We start from the raw sequence: 16,564 nt of genomic DNA on the forward strand, positions 1-16,564 counted from the left end.
GTGCAGAGATGCTGAGTAAAGCTGGCCCAGGGTCAGGCAGCTCCTGGGAGGCTGAGCAGGGATCTGACTCAGGTTCATCTAGCTCTGAGGCCTCCAGTGCTGAAAGGTGACGCCTACCTGCCTCCACCGTGAACAAAGCAGTTTCAAGTTCAGACAACCAGTGCCACGTAGAAAGCCTCGGTGTGAGTTGTGAATCTCGATCTGTCTGAGCCCAAGGCCAGGTTCAGGTCCTTCAGAACCACCATGCTGCTCTAGGGCTGGCCGAGCTGCGGAGTCACACGGCTTCTTTTGGCGACGCAGCTTTGGAAATTTTCCCTGAGATGTGCCCCGATTCATTCTCGCTAAGGTGAAATCTGGCCCTTCTGCTCTGGCCCAGGGAGAAGCAGACGTGTCACCCCTCTCCCTCAGACCCTGCCCCTGACGGGTAGAGGAGACCTAGAGCTGCCAGACAAGCCCCACCCACCCCATGCACTTCCTTCTCTGCCTTGTGAAGGTGCGTTCAGGGGAACAGACTCCACCTTCAGGCCATGCCAGTCCCTCTGGCCCACTGTGGTCTGGAGGCCAGGCGGCCTGGGATCTGGGGGCCCCTCAGTGGACATCAGTCCTTGGAACAGTGCAGGTGAAGGAGAGGAGGTGTTTTCAGGGCCCAGAGCTACTGTACTGCTCGAAGCCAGGCGGCCTCTGGATGAATGGTGTGTCAGTTCATAAGCGCCTGGGGAGGCTCCAAGGGTCAGCTCAGTTCCTGCCAGGGAAGAGTTCTGGCTTGAGGCTCCATCCCTGGGCCGGGGTCCAGTTGGGGTGACCTTGGCGAACAGTGGAAGGGTCAGGCCAGGAACACTGTGGAGATCTGCCACCAGCGCCCCTCACCTCTGAAGGAGGGGCCTTGAGCTCCCTGTCAATGGGCCTCAGTGTTCTGCCTCCTCCACCACCACCCACTGACCCCCCTCGCACTCCCCACTGAATCCAAGACCCAGAAAACAGAGTGTCTAGTGCCCAGAGGCTCCTGGGAGGGAGGCTGGTGGCAGGCACTCCCCACCACAAAACATCCTTCACATGCGCCGGAGGCTTCAGCTATCTCAGAATGGAGGGAGGACATCATCCCCTTTCATTCCCAGGGGTGAAGTCCAAGGCGGGGATGTGGGGAGGGTGCTGGGAAGCACCGGTTGGCCATCTTGGCCAGGGTTGCCCTCAGCAGAACCATGCGCATCATCATTCTCTACTTCCCCCCTCACCCCCGGCCCTCAGCAAGGCCTCTCGGATGTTCCTCTAAAATAGGTCTCAGACTGACTTCTCTCCACAGCATCGTCCAGCCTAGGCCCCTCAGCTTAAAACCTTTCAGACACTTCCCACCACACATGACAAATCCTCACCCCTCAGCGCGGCCCATGACAACGGCACAGCCTGGGCCTGTGTGGCAGCCACACTGAAAAGTTCACGCGGCCTCATTGGTCAGGCTTCTCACGGCACCACCAGGGGCCCAGAACCTTTTTCCTTCTCCCGCCTCAGTTGCCCTCCTGTTCTCACCTCTGTCACACCTGGGCTCAGGGAACTGGCCCCTCAGTCATCCAGACGTGAGTATGTGTTTACTGACAGTGCCCCCCTCCCCCCCGCCCAGGGCACAGCAGTCCTCTCTAAGCACAGAGTGAGGGCATCTGACCCTCATAAAAGAACACTTAGGCATCAACTAAGGAGATGATTTATTTTCACAGGGAAAGATCAGGAATGTCGCAGCCACCTGAAATCACTGGCATCTGGTGATTCTGCCAACACGCAAGGCGATCCCCAGTTGCTCTCGTTTAACTTCCTCAATCCTGTGCCTCACTGACTGGCAAGAGAGGCACCTGAACCCAGCATGTGGACTCCCGGGTCTGGGCACATTTTACTGCACGTGAAATTAAACGGACTGACAGGCCCGTGGAAAGACACACATTTCTGCTTAGATCAGAGGCCTCCTGAGGGAGGTGCCAGTCCATTCAGGGCTGAGGGTGTGGGTGGGTATTCAGCAGGTTGATTCCCTTCTGGAGTTCTCTGGACGAGGAAGACAAGTTATAACGAAGCGGCCTGACCCTTTCCCTGGTCTCAAAGTGTGGGGATGACACAGGGGAACAGCTGAGGGACCTGATCCATGTGTACTTTTGAAAGCCATCTTCCAGTGGCGGCCTGCTCTGCAAAGCCCCTTATTCCCGGCGAGAGCTGGCAGCCCTAGAGCTGAGAGCCTGTGAAGCTGGTGGCCCTGCCGTGTCATCACGGTGAAGGGGCCAGAGCTGCTCAGGCCCCTCCCCGCCTTTCATCCCAGATCAGCCAGCTGGGTTGTCAGCTCCTCAGAAACCAGCTCCTTATGACCTCAAGTTACCATGGGCAAGAAGCAGCAAGAGGTGCCACCGGGGCTGAGATGCGATGTGTAGGGCTGAATCAGCACAGGGAGGGAGGGTGGGGGGGTGGTGGTGCAGAGCACAGGCAACCCCACAGCTGTGTCCTGCTGCAAAGCCGTCTGGAGGAATGGCAGGTGCACAGCACCAGAACTTCTCCCTTTGAGCCACACAGCACTTTCTCTGCACTAACTGCTTGGAACGTCACGCCAAAGCATCGTTAACCCATTTGACAGATGAGGAAACTGACTCTGGAGGCCGTGTGCCTGGGCCAGGGTCGCACAGTTTATGCAAGCTTATGGAGCTGTCTCTTTCCTGGGTAGCTCTGCCATGAGAGACACGCTTTGGAGCTTCTGGTTTCCACAGCTCCTGTCTGCCCAGCTCTCTGTGGTGACTCCGTTCCCCCACATCCCCCACATGCCTCATTCGCTTCTTGCTACTCTTTAAACACATGCCTTCAGTTGCACTCGGGTCATTGACCTTGCTGTCCCCTTAGCCTGGCGCCCGAAGCCCTCATTGCCCCTGTCACCTCTGCAAAGAGGCCCTTTTGACCACTAACCTCAGATGCCCCAGATCACAAGACCTCGTTATTTTTCTCCCTGGCACTTATCACTACTGGGAATTGCTCATTTATTTGTTTGCTTTCTGACTCCCCCACTGGAAGGTGAACTTCCTGAGAGCAGGGACTGGTCTACCTTGTTCTCAGCTGCATCACCAGTGCCTCCAGCTAGGCCTTGGAACACAGTAGGTACTCAAGAAATACCTATGGCAGGAACGAACAATGCAGCTCTTTCTCGTAGCGTTCAGAACCAGCTGCCAACAGCAGGCCCCGAGAACCACCCACTCCAGATTACAGAGTGAGAGAATGACTTTGGGGGTGGGGGCAATAATTACAGCAAGAGAGGACCCAGCACTCCCAGAGGAGGTTCGAGGAAAGCCACGTTGAAAACAGTACACAGCGCCTCTTAGGCCTGTAATCTTGTCCATCTTCTTAAAACCCTGGCATTACCAGCAGACCCTATTTTTCCTACTCTATCACGTAGAAGGTTTGTCTTTTCCTGCCACCCAGGTCATCAGTAAGGCTCAGAAGCCTCTTGGGCACTCTCCCCCGGGGGCTGCCATGTCTGCGACACGCTGCCTCCCTCCTGGTTTCCAAGGCCCTGTGGGGAGGGCTTTCTCACGCTGGCGCCTGGTGTGGACACACAGAAATGCCTACAGCCCAGGGAGAGAGCCAGCTCTCCCCCATGCCACAGCCACAGACCAGCTCTAGCCAAAGACATCCCTTCCCCCTGCTTCCTTCTGTGCTTGAACAAACACCGGATCTGCAGCGCAGGGCCCTGGGGGGCAGGGAGAGGAAGGCCCCAGAGACTGAGCCTGCAATTCACCCAGCACCCTCCTGCACTGTGGCTCCAAACTGCCTCTTCATTAAGGGGCCGGTATGTAAACTGGTGAACCAGTACAAAAGAGCGGAGCATGCCTGCTGTCTAAAAATACACCCCTCTAAGCTCAGAAGATAATAAGACTGGTGGCGCCTACTTTGATTATGGCTCACTTTTATTCCTAAGCTACCCAGCTTCTCCAGGATCCATCAACTCAGGAGCACTGATGGCTATAGGTGGGACTAACTCAGCTATTAGGAGGAAGGGGCTTTCTAGAAGCTCAGAGGCCCAGTCCCAGCCAGCACAGAGACACAGATGGCTTGTGAGTGGGAGGAAACCTGCAGAGTGAGCTCACCTCTTTCTGCTCCACTGCATGGCTTCTGAAGCCCCTTGATCCCTGGTCACAGTTGTTTGCTTTTTACATCAGCAGCTACACTGTCTACTTCACTCTGTAATGACCATTTCCTCCCAGGGAGCCTCCTTGGACTGACAAACTCAGGATACACAGGAAATCTACTCCAAACCCAGGATGGGCAACAGGAGATGGATTTTCCACAACAGTCTTTTAAAACAAGGCAGAAAGTTCCATGTAAACAGTAGGTTGCCCTGAGAGGCTGCTGAGCCCACCATGCTTGGCCCAAAGTCCTAAAGATCATCATTTCTGTCCACCCCTCCAAAAAGCAGGAGACCCCAGAAAGCAACTAATACACTTGTGAGATCATCTCCCTGGCACTCCTGCATTTCTGTGTGTCTTAACAACAGGGCACTAACTGCCTTTTGTTCTGGATTACCTTTTCAAAGGTGTTTGTAAAGAAACAGATTAGAGGACAGAGGTAGTGTCTTGCTCCGGAGTAAACAGCAGGTTTGCATATAGCCTTGGGACACAGAGATAGGGCGTGTCTCCAAGGAAAACCGGGTAGGTTTGCTTACTGCCCGCTATAAGAGATGTGGGCTCCCTGAGATCTGGCTTCCTCTCCTATCATGTAACCCACAGGCATTCGTCTGGGCCCACAATTCACCCCCACAGGGCCTGGAGGCAATGGGATCTGATGCAAATGTGCCATAATAAAGCCTTTTGTCTGACTTGGGAGCCTCATATTTTCTATTGGCCTCCACGAAAGTAGGGAAAGCTAACTGTTTGGCTTGCAAATGTGATCAAATCTCAGATCTTTTGCCATTCTTGAGCAGAGTTCTTCTGCTCCTCCTGGGGGTCAATGCTGCTGCCCCAATCCCCATGCTCCAGGTCTGCTCTGTGTCCAACAACCTCAGAAGGAGCTCGAAGTTATCCCAGTATATGGAAACCATGGAAAGAAGAATTTATTTCCAAAGAAGGGGTGCTCTGCTTTGCAAAAGGATTGATCCCATGACTCTTTTAAATAGAATAGTATTTAGGACAACTGAAAGATGATGTGATTTGTCCCACAGAACTAAATTTGCAGAGATTCTCAGGAATATGCCTTAATGTAAAACAAGATTCAGTTCTGCTTTCCACTTGGAGGTAGGAATGCCAAGAAGTCAGGCCTGGGAGTGGAGCTTCTCAGGAACTATTGTCAACCATTGCCTCCTTCTGAAAGACCAGCCAGCATGCCTGCCCACTAGCACTCACCAACCCCTTACAATAAAAACCCTTTGCTCACGTCTTTAGCTTTGGGAACTGACTCCTGCCAATATCAATTTCCTGGCTTTGATAATGCACTGTATTTACACAAGACACTACCACTGGAGGAAGCTGGGCACTTGGTACACCCCTTGGTGGCTGTGTGATGGTAGAAGGTGACTTGACTTCTCCTTAAACTGGGAATAGAGTCACCTACCCTGCAGTGTGATGGTGGAATTGGAGGGGAGGAATGTGGAGTGCCTAGTAGTTTTGCAACATCTGTGAGTCTGTTTCAAAATACAAAGTTTTCAAAATGCTGTGACTTAGGAAAACCAAATAGGTAATCTTGGGAGACTCATAATTAAATGAAGACCGTGCTCTGAAAGCCTGGGGCTATCCTGTTTGTAATTGTATTAAGATAATAATAAACTAAGCTGTTTAAGTGTGGGGAAAAAATCAATTACTCAGCTGCAGTGACCTCAGGACACTCAATAGAATGAGAGCACTTACAGGTCACCTGAGTCCCCATGAGGTTCAGGTCACTCTCTGCCCCACGTAGTGCACTCTTGAAGCATAAGATAGCGATGGAAGCTGGAGGGACCGCTGCGGTGCTGGGTCCTTGGGCAGAAACTCCCAGGTCCCTAGTCTGGAGGATATGGAACCAACAAAGTGGGTAGGGGAAAGTTTCCAGCTGAGGCTGGCTGGGGCAATTCCTCCCTGCCCAAAAAAGGTACAGGGCAGGGCAGGAAGGAGGACAGCACTACTACTTAATGGCTAAGTAGTGGGGGAAACTGAGTTGACTTCTTTCTAAAATGGAATAATGCCCCCATACCACGCCATAAGGACTGGAGAAAAGGGTTGTAAGAGGGCCCAGCACAAGGCCAGACACACAGAAGGAGCTCAATAAAAGGTATCCGTACATAAGGGAGAATGTCCAATTTGTGATCAACCAATGAGTCTTAAATGTTTTATTTTTTTAAGTTTACTTATTTGGGGAGCCAGAGCACAAGCAGGGGACAGGCAGAGAGAGGGAGAGAGAATTCCAAGCAAGAGGTTCCCCAGTGTCAGCCCACAGTCCAATGTGGGGCTCAATCTCACGAACCGTGAGATCATGACCTGAGAGGAAATCAAGAGTCGGACGCTCAACCGACTGAGCCACCCAGGGGCCCCCAACCAATAAGTCTTAATAAAGCACACACTATGTGTCTGGCCCCATGATAGAAATGTGAGAGAACTAGATAGGGGCCTTGTCTCAAAGGGAGGCCACAAAGGTCAGTGAAAACAGCTAGGGGTATCTCCCTCTCTCTCACCTAATGTGGGGTTTGGAGGCCCAGGCATGACTGGAGGGATTCCTTCCCCTTCACCCCTTCACTCACTCCCAGGGCATCAGGCCCAGGCATAATTCTCTGCCTCTTCCTGCCTGAAAAACCACCTGGCTTTTTCCCAGAGATGCCTTGCTGGAGAACCACCTGTCCCACATGAAGGTCATAACTTCTCCATGCCCCTCCTGCAGGCTCTGCAGGCCTCACAAACACACAGATGGGCCAGGGCATAGTGGATCTTCACTTCTAGGCCCAGAAAGCAGGTTCTAGAGCCAGTGCAACAAGTGGGTTGTGGATAGTTCCCCTACAAAGCCTTATCCAGGATTTGATTGCTATGCAAATGTGAGACCACTGGTCTGGCAATTGCACCGGCTGTCTGTCATCACCTTGTTGGCCCTGCTCCCAGCCACCCTCCCGCTAACCCGACTCTAGCAGTGGTGCAGGACAGTCTCCTGGGATGGAGCCTCTGCCTCTGGCCACGGAAACCCCAGACCCTTGCCACTTTTCAAACCCACAGGCTGACCCTGAACACAGGCCATACACCACTCAGACACACCACAAACTTGTGTCCTAGATCCTGAGATTTATGGCTCATGTGTGGGATTTTTTATTTTATTTTTTTTTAATTTTTATTTTTTGCTAGGATTTGACTGGCAGATGAGGGCTTGTTAACCATGGGAAGCCACAGATTCCCTCTCTTCTCTCAATTCCTTTGCTTTCTCTGTCACTTCCACCAGCCAGTCAAACTTCCATGAGCCCCCTGGGCCAGGCACGACAAAGCAAAGCAGCTAGCTAATGCTCCAAACACATCCCCTGACCCCAGGCCCCAGAAATGCCCATCACATCTTGGCACCTGGGAGGCTAAAATTGAGGCTGTTCTGGAGATAATGGGTGTTCTCTGCTTTCTCCCCCTGGGTGTTCCTTGCTCTGAAAAAGGGCTGGCAGAGCTGCTCCCGAGGCTGGCTGCTAAGCCTCCTGAGGGTTGGAAGAGTGAAGGCAGCTGGTGTGTGTGTGACTCAGGTTCTGCTGAGTCACGCTGTCAGGGCTGAGCCTGCGGGAGTCAGCAGGTGACCTTGGCTGCCTCCCCAAAGGCTGGACGTAGAAACAGAGACTTAACTGGTGTTAGATAATACAGTAGATGTTGGCCCCTGCCCACAGCCCCCTTACTAGCACATGCTCTCATCCCTCACTGCTGTAGGTGTTCGCCGCTGGGGGCTCACAGCTGCCCCTTCTCCAAAGGCATGTCCCCTGCCCTCAGCCCTCAGGGGCTATTTGCCCACACTCCACGACCTCTGGGGGAGAGGAGGCCTCCAGAAAATGGATGACCTATGGGGAGTATAGAAGGTGTCTCTGACACTGGGATAACTCTGGTGCCATCCACCTTGGGCTTCTTCCCCTGCCCTGCCCTGCTTCTCTCACTGCCTTGGGATGGGCACCTGAGAGCAGCCCTCCAAGTCACCCGGGTAAGAATCCTCATCTCAGTCTCTACTTTTAAGGAACCTGACCTAAGACAGGAAACATTCCACATTGCGCTTCTCTCTTCCCCTCTCCTCTTGGGTTTGGGGCAGGTTGGGAACCCTCGTGCCCACGCGGCTCTCCCTAGTTTGGTTCCGATTGCGTTGGCTTCTTTTTCCTTGCTGTCCAAGTGAGGGAGTGGAGCATGAAAGGGTTAGGTAGTTTCTCATGGGCAGGGGGGAGCGAGGCACAGGCCTGGGAGCCCCAGGATGGGATTCCGCACGGCCAGCAATGCCCATGCCAAAGTCCTGGAAAGTGAGTGAACAAGAGAGAAGCATCGGAGAGGAAACCCCACTGTAGGCAGAGGAGAAAAGCAGCAAAACAGGGGAAAGACAAGTTCCCTTGGATGGGATGGGGGCCAGTCAACCTCATTCCTCTCTACAATATCACCCACTGCACACAGGTCCCATCATGTGGGGGCCAGAAGAAGGCCCATCTGTTGGCCTTTCCCAGGAGATGGGGGTGGCCATGGGGACAGCAGACTTTCTTTATTCACAGCTGCCATTTATTGAGCAGTTGCTATGGGACAGGCTCTGTGCAAAGTGCTGCCCATGAATTCTTTTACCCTCACCACAATCCTTTTAAGAGGAAATTGAAGTTCAGAGAGAGCCCCAGTGCCATAGCAGTTGTGGGTTATCCTCCTGGGGTGGCTGATGGGGCCTGAGGTCAGAGATAAGGCTCTGGTGCTGGTTACACCTCCTGCTGTGTGGCCTGTGTGAGTCTTAGCCTCCCTTAGCCTCAGTTCCCTAGTCAGTAAAATGGGGATAATAACCTCACTGGGAGGAGCAAATGAGACTACACGTGTGAGTGTGCTGTGTGAAACACTAGGTGCGTTTCAGGAATTGGCAATAATTGGGTCCTGCTAGAGGCTAGCCATGGTTCTGAGCCCCTGAAATGTATGAATTCATTCTATCCCGCCAACAGCCCCATGAAGTAGATGCTAGTATCCTCCCTATTCTCCAAATGACAAAGCTGAGGCATATAGAGAAGTTAACACATTTGGCAACTGACAGAGCCAGACTCTGGAGGGGAAGGTCAGGCAGGCCGTGTGACCCCCCCAGACGTTGGACTCTGGTAGCGGCAGGACAAAAGACTTGCACTTCCCCCACCCCTCCAAGCCACCGTCCTTGGAGGTCAACTCCAGGGCCCCCTCCTTTAGGAGTGCTTTGCTGCCTTCCTCAGCTCACAATGACACACTCCAGACACTCAGAACAGCACTGTGCTAGAGAGAGTCACTTCCTGCCTGCACTGGTTCCCTGATTAGGGAGTAGACTCTGCCTCTCTCATCTCTCTTAGTAGCTTGAAGGCTCCTTGGATGAAGGCAACACAGCCACATCTTCCCTTGACTCACCAGGCCATCCCAGCCCCTAGCCCCAGGTAACTTATCCCAGGCCCTGTCATAGACTGAGCCCCTCACTGCAGACAAATGATGACGAGGTGATATTTCCCTGGAGAACTGGCCACCAGTGGGAGAAAAAGCCCATCCCTCTCGAGGAAATAAGCAGCTTTCATGCCCCAAGGCCAAGCCCACCTCTGATACCAGGGTGCCGCCCTGGCCTCATGTTGGCTCTGGGACACTTGTGTCCACAGCATCCCAGCTGGCCTCCCAGGTCGTTGGGGGGGCAGAGCATCTGGAATGTACTGGAGCAGCATCTAAGGTCATACAAACCTAGGTGTTGAACATTCCAAATTCCCTCAGGACTCAGTGCAAAGCCAGGCAGAACATGGAAGTCCCCTCCGTTCACTCCTCGGCCAGTGACGGAGAAGCAGTCCTCTGCCTCCATGGAAGAAGCCTAGGGTGAGATTCTCTATACCCCCACTGACTGGTTCCAATCTTGCCCAAACCATGGGATGTGGAAGGGCAGTTCTTCCCCATAGCTAAAGTGATTGTCTGCAATTTTAGCACGAGACTCACAGGACTGCCAGCAATGCGTGTTCTTGCCTTCCGCTGCTTTAGCAGATGTGGGTGTACGAGGACCACCTTTCAGAGAGGACCAACTCGCTGAGGGCGGTGTCCCTGCATGTGTTTTCAAGTCACCAAGTAGGTGCTGACCACAGGCTGACGGGGTGTCAGAGAGTAATGAGACAGAGACCCCGCTCCTTGCGAAAGTCCCACTGACTTTGCCATTGCCGGGCCCAACAGCAACGGGGGCGAGGCCCACTGTAACCCAGCCCTGCTCACTGGCCTGGGGAAAGGCAGAGGATCTGGGGTCAGGTTTAGGGCAAAGAGCCCAGACTGGAGAAGACTCAGCTCTGCCACATTTATGAGGAGTTACTTAACATCTCTGAACCCTAACATCTTTATCCCTCAAGCAGAAATCAGAATATATACCTCAGTATGGACATTTGTATACAATAACAAAAAAAGCACTTTGTAAGCTATAAATTGTACACCAATTTAAGACATCATAGCAACAGTAGATTATGACACATCTGGGAAGTTTTCCTCTAAATTATACATAATCAATTACCTTGAACATGTTCCAAAATGGTGTAGTGGTTAATGGCCTTTATGGACAGAAAGACCCAGGTTCAAATCCTGGCTCTGCCAACTCACAGGTTGTATTATGTAAGCTCTCAGAGCCTCGGCTGGATAATGTGCCAGGAGGGCCCAAGATCGGACATGGGGAGCGTGCTTAGATTAAGGGTCTCTATGATTACAATGGGATTAGTGGAAAGAGTTCAGCCTGGAGTTCTTCATCCTCTCATAGAAGACTTGATCTGTCTGTGCTTTCTGGAAAGAGGAAGCCAAAGTCCCAGAGCCTAAGAAATTGCTTAGAAGTTGCATGGCCCGGACCCAATAGAGGTGGCCTGGGAACGGTGGGAGAGGTCCCTGTGGTGGCAGTGGCCTTCACAATCAGGGGCTTCCCATCTTCTGGGGAGTTATTAGTATGAAGATTCCTAGGCCCACCCTGCCTAGAATTTCTGGCTTAGTAGCCAGCCTTTTCTTCTTCTTCTTTTTTTAATGTTTATTTATTTATTTTGAGAGAGAGACAGACAGAGAGTAAGCAGGGGAGGGGTAGAGAAAGAAGGAGAGAGAGAATCCCAAGCCCTGACTCGGGGCTCAATCTCACAAACCATGAGATCATGACCTGAGCCCAAGAGTTGGATGCCACCGACTGAGCCTCCCAAGTGCCGTGTAGCCAGCCTTTTCTCAGCCTAAGAAATACTTCTCCCCAGGTTGCCTCCCATCCCAACAGTGGGGCCATCCAAAGCTTACCTGGAAGGAAGGGGATGATTCTCTGCTTGGGGTCCTTCTGGCCACCTTCAATGGGAAACTTATCCAAAAGCTGCATCTGAGAAGCCAGACAGACAGAGGTACAGGATTCAGAAGACTGGAAGAGCCCTCAGAGTCCCTTCTCCATTCCACTCCACTGCTCCAGGGCCCCACTGCCCTCACACGGATGAGTGACACCTCAATCTCCTATTTCACAGACGATTAATAAACCACATGGGGCATGAGAGAGAGGAGGCCAGAGCTCTCCATGCATCAAAGGGGTGTCTGAACAATCTCAAGGAGGCGTGGGGGCATAGAGAGAAGTATCTGAAGATGCCCCCTCTTGAGACCAGGGTAGAGACCAGCAGGCTTTCCAGGCCAGGCTACAGGTGGGGTTTCCAGAGCCTTCCTTGGGCTCAGCTTCTTTCATATGTTATCTGCTAGGTGAGCCCTTTAGCCACTGGCCATCTCAAACCATCCTGGGCCAGGACAGGGGAAGGCCCCACCTGATACTTCAGACAGACCACCCACCTTCCAGAACTGCTCTGCGGAAACAGACTCAGATGTTATTTTAATTATAAAACCAAACCCAGCCCGTTGCCCCCACGCTGTAAGACCCCCTCCTCCATTTCCTACCTTCCCACCCTGAGATTGCTGCTGTTTTTCCAGGGACAGACCCACCGGAAGAGTTTCCAGGGTTCTGGAGGAACAACTATTTTTTTCTTCTGCTATTCTGGGCTGAAATTCTGCATAAACTGGAAAAACACACAGGAGACAGGATGGACGAGGCCACAGCCCCTGTGTGTGTGGTTAATCTTCCTTCTAAGGCACAGGCTGAAGCAGAATGACCAGGGCAGGATCTAGCCCTGCTGCCCCAGCTGTGTGACCCTGGGCAAGGCATGGAAGCTTGCTCAGTAGGGCTTCGGGCCCCTCCTTGGTCAAATGAGGAAGATCAGTCACATGATATCCGAAGTCCATTCCTTCCTTCAGATATTTATTGAGTACCTACTTAGAGCACTGAACACCAAAAACATGGCCAGAAAGAAAAGCAACAAAGTCCCTGCTTTCAGGAAGTTTACATTCTAGTGGAGGGGGACAAACAGTAAACAAACAAATATGTATTGATAAATGTTATGAAGAACAATGAAGCAGGGTAAGGTGTTGGAGCACAACAGAAGTTGTTCCTTGGTATGGCGTGCTGAGAAAGGTCTTAGGAATCAGATGGCAATCTGGTAGAGACCGCAGGAGGTGGGGAAGCAAGCCACAAGGAAGGGAGAGAATGTTCCAGCAGGGGGAACGGGAAGTGCAAAAAGAGCCTGAAAAGGCCAGTGTGGCTGCTGTGGAGTAGAGCGAGCAGGGGCTGAAGTACAGGCAATGAGATCTGACAGGTGGGCCGTATCATGGGGAGGACAGCTTAACTTCACGGTGGTGAATGAGCCATAGGGTGGAAGCAGGATACCAGGCAGGAGCCTAATGATGGAGGCTTGGACCAAAGTGCCAGTATGAAGGTGGCGAAAGTAGTCCTGTGCTAGATTTCACACGTGTGCATGCACCTGCGCTCATTCCCATCCACCCCACCCCTCACCCTCACCCAGCGCTCACACATGATTTCAGGATGCTCTCTTGCACAATCATCATCCAACACACACAGGCACGCAGGCTATTTAGAGCCCACACGTGAAGGGCGGGTCATGGTCGGATTCGATTCAAAACAAGACAGAGACTGCACCATTATTAACTTTCACTTCCTGAGTACAGACTGAAATTTAACAAAAGCTGGCTCATGAGTTTTCAAACCTTAATGTTGTAAGCCTATCTCTCAAACATCTAATAAGTGCCTACTTCATGGAAATATACCCACCGGGACACAACACTATAAACCTGTACTTAGGATTTTTTTCCTTAACCGATACATTTTCAAACAAATTCAATACCCAGTAGAATTCCCATTTTCTCCTTTTCCCATTTTTCTCACCCATATTCTGCTCAGTACATTTTATTTCAGTATCACATAAAAATTCATGTTCACTGAAGGGAAAAACCAGAAATTACAGAAGCAGTGGGTGATCAAAAGGAGAATGAGAATCACTCATAATTCCTCCCCTGGAAAAAGTGACATTAATGTTTTAGGGTATATATCCTTTCCAGACATTCTTCCATGCATGTAAATAAAATAAGCTCCTCAATACTTTGACACTCTATAGTGAACATTTTTCCACGTCAATGAATACTTCCATATCAGCACCACCATAACTAACTGCAACCTAAAATTTCAGTCTTTGGACGCGCCACAGTTTATTTATCTACCTCCTACTGTGAATATGTAGGTTGTTTCAGACTTTACCATAAGTAATTGTGCTAGAGGAAACCTCCTTGTCCATGCACCTATGCACACTTCCTTACTACTATTTCTATTTTTTGTTTCATTTTGTTGGAATCTGTGCATATTTAGAGGTGCCTTAAAACTTTTCTGGAAGAAGACTGAGAATAAATTGATGGATAACTAATATGTAGAGGCCAGGCCTATGGTCTCTCCGAGCAATGGCTCTATAGAATTTCTGAGGAAGAGTACAGAGATGTCTGAGAAGGAAGGCAGGCCCAGCAACGCGCCCTGGTGTGGAGTGGTCTGCCCTCACTGAACCGCTCTTGTCCTGAAAGACGGTGGCCCGTGCCCAACAAACAGTGGGATTAACCCAAGTTGGGGCTTGAAGAAGTTAGGCTCTAAAAACTTTAATGTCCTGTCAGCTCTGACATACACTTGTTCTCTGATTCCTAAGATTCTGAGACTTTCACTCACAGTGCACGGGGAATATGGGGCCAACGGGAGTGAGTAGCGGTCAGGCAGGGTTCATGCATTCATTCCTTTCCTCCAAAAACATTTGCTGTGTGCTTCCTAGATGCCAGGCCCTCTGTTAGATGCTAGAGATAAGTTAAATTATAGTCTTTACACTACGAAGCTCACAATCTAGGTGTAGAGCAGGGCATCACACCTTCAACATGCGTATGATGTACTCACCAACCTGTGAAAAGGTAGGTTCTGATCCAATAGGTCCAGGAAGGGGCCTGAGAACCTGCATTTCTACCAAGCTCCTAGGTAATGCTGGACCTGCTGGCCTGTGGACCATACTCACTACACAGCTCTAGAGCTGTTCTGCCTATGTGACAGTCACTAGACACGTGTGGCTGCTGAGCGCTTGAAATTCGGCCCATCCAAACTGAGATGTGTAGTAAATGTAGAATATACACCAGGTTTCAAAGACTTAGTGCAAAAGAAACGTGAAACATCTTATTAACAATTTTTGTGTTGATTGTATATTGAAATGATAATATTTTGGATATATCATGTTAAATAAAAATACTTTTAAAATAATTTCACCTGTTTTCTTTTATGTTTTTAAGTGGCTACTAGATAAGTTAAAAGCACACATGTGGTTCATATTATATTTTTACTGGAGAGGCTCTACTGGGGCAAGATGGTTCTCAAAGTGTAGTCTAAAGTCTGCAGATGCCAGAATCATCTTTGGAAGGGGGGGGGGCGTGGTGTTAGTTAAAAATGCAGTTTCCTGGACCCCATTTGGAAGTTTGTGAGGTTTTGCTGTGGTGCTAGAAATAGACAAGCAATTTTTGGTGTGACAGGGAACAGTGAGGATGTATGAAAAGGATCCTGTAGGCTCTGAAGGGGGAGGTCAGGGAAGGCTTCCTGTAGGAGATGAAGCCAGCTTTGTCCTGGCAGAGTCACATTCCCTGGGCCTTCCCTGCCAAAGAGCAGTGAATTGCCTCAGTGGGTTCACGTGTCTCCTGGAAGGCAGGGGTCATCTAACAGCCCCGCAGATTTGAATTTCCCCTCAAAAGGCCTGTTGGAGGATGCTTTGCAGCTGGCCTCTCTCCACCTCCTCCTTCTCTAACACATTTTCTTCTTTCCCCACTCTGGCTTAGTCTGGGCCCTCCAGAGGCCAAGACAAACCCATCTGCCCAGAGTACTGGGTCAACGGGTCCTCTCCAGAGCCATGAGTGCCCGGCAGGCCTGCACCGCTCCTCCCCAGCCCCCAGGAGCTGAGTCCAGCCACACCTGGCACCAAACCCCACCAGCAGGGCCGAGCCACAGAGCCTCAGCATCTGCCCTCCCGGTCATCCCCAAGGCCCAGCGGCCAGGCAAAAAGGAAACACCAGCTGAAGGTGGCATTTTCTCTGCCCACAGGTCACCTTTCAAAGAAAGCAGATCCCCTGGTTCAGACTCCAGAGCAAACCAAGCAAAGGCGGCCCAGCTGAGTTTACTCGGTATTGAGGGCTTGCAAAGCTGCGCGGTTCGTCATCTCCGTGCAGGCACAGTATGGCAGAGTGGCGGGCAATGGAATAAACATCTGGGCCATGTGTGATATACAATCTGAATGTCACCCCCCCCCCCATGCCCTCCCTCCAGGAAGCCAGGCAAAGTGGGCCTGTAGCCTGGTCAGCACCCAGGTTTCAGGGCTGGCTTTGACAGATAAAACACTCACATGGAAGGCTGAGGGGGCTGCCTCGTGTGAAGAGGCCTGCCCAGGACTGAGTGCGTGGGCAGTGAGGCAGGAAGGCCCCGCCCAGCCTGGAGTTCACTGCGGCCACCTTTTCAGGCAGGAAGTGGATTCCCCTGTCACTCCAGCAAGGGCTTGACTCAGCTGGAAGAAAAGCAGGGCCCACTGCCAGGGTCCTTCTTAGAGAGAGAGGTGTCTGGCTAATGCAGCTCTTTGCAGCCACATCAGAACTTCGCGGCGTGTGGAGGATGCTGGGCTGTTTATCTAAGGGGTGGATAGTGTGAGAGATACAGAGCAGCTCAAATCCAAGAGCTGGCCCAGCCAGGGAAGCTGACTCGGCAGCTCTTCTTGGGCAGGGTTGAGCAGCAATAAACACTGAGGAGAGAGAAGGGTGGGCCCCGAGCCCAGCTGGGGCACACGTGTAACCCAAGAGGCCGACTCCTCACCCTTCCGCGAGGGTGGGGTTCCCGGCCACTCCCGCTCTGGGGCTCCAACCCTCAAGCCTTAATCCTGTCACCATTTCCAGTTCAGGAACAAAGGGGACATTACCACAAGAGGTGGTGGGTTTCTTAACCTCCCCTCAAAAAGAGGCAAGGATACCCAGTATCACCGGGGACCATGAAGGATCAAGGGAAACCTTAGAACTGGTTTGTC

The 16,564-nt window shown here is 51.6% G+C and overlaps 1 protein-coding gene across 6 annotated transcripts in view; it reads right to left on the bottom strand.

The window, feature by feature from the left end:
- The window catches only part of SH3PXD2A (SH3 and PX domains 2A), a 243,427-nt gene that overhangs the window by 141,233 nt on the left and 85,630 nt on the right, over positions 1 to 16,564 (bottom strand). For 5 of the 6 annotated variants that reach the window (XM_045438782.1, XM_045438783.1, XM_045438781.1 and 2 more), the window contains one exon: positions 11,403 to 11,478. In XM_045438782.1, coding sequence (XP_045294738.1) covers positions 11,403 to 11,478 — 76 coding nt within the window. Of the gene's footprint in view, positions 1 to 11,402; positions 11,479 to 12,035; positions 12,261 to 16,564 lie in introns of those variants that run through there. The other variant, XM_045438786.1, reaches the window with a different exon arrangement.

This window comes from Leopardus geoffroyi, chromosome D2, assembly GCF_018350155.1.
Source record: "Leopardus geoffroyi isolate Oge1 chromosome D2, O.geoffroyi_Oge1_pat1.0, whole genome shotgun sequence".
In the NCBI taxonomy this organism is placed as follows: domain Eukaryota; kingdom Metazoa; phylum Chordata; class Mammalia; order Carnivora; family Felidae; genus Leopardus; species Leopardus geoffroyi.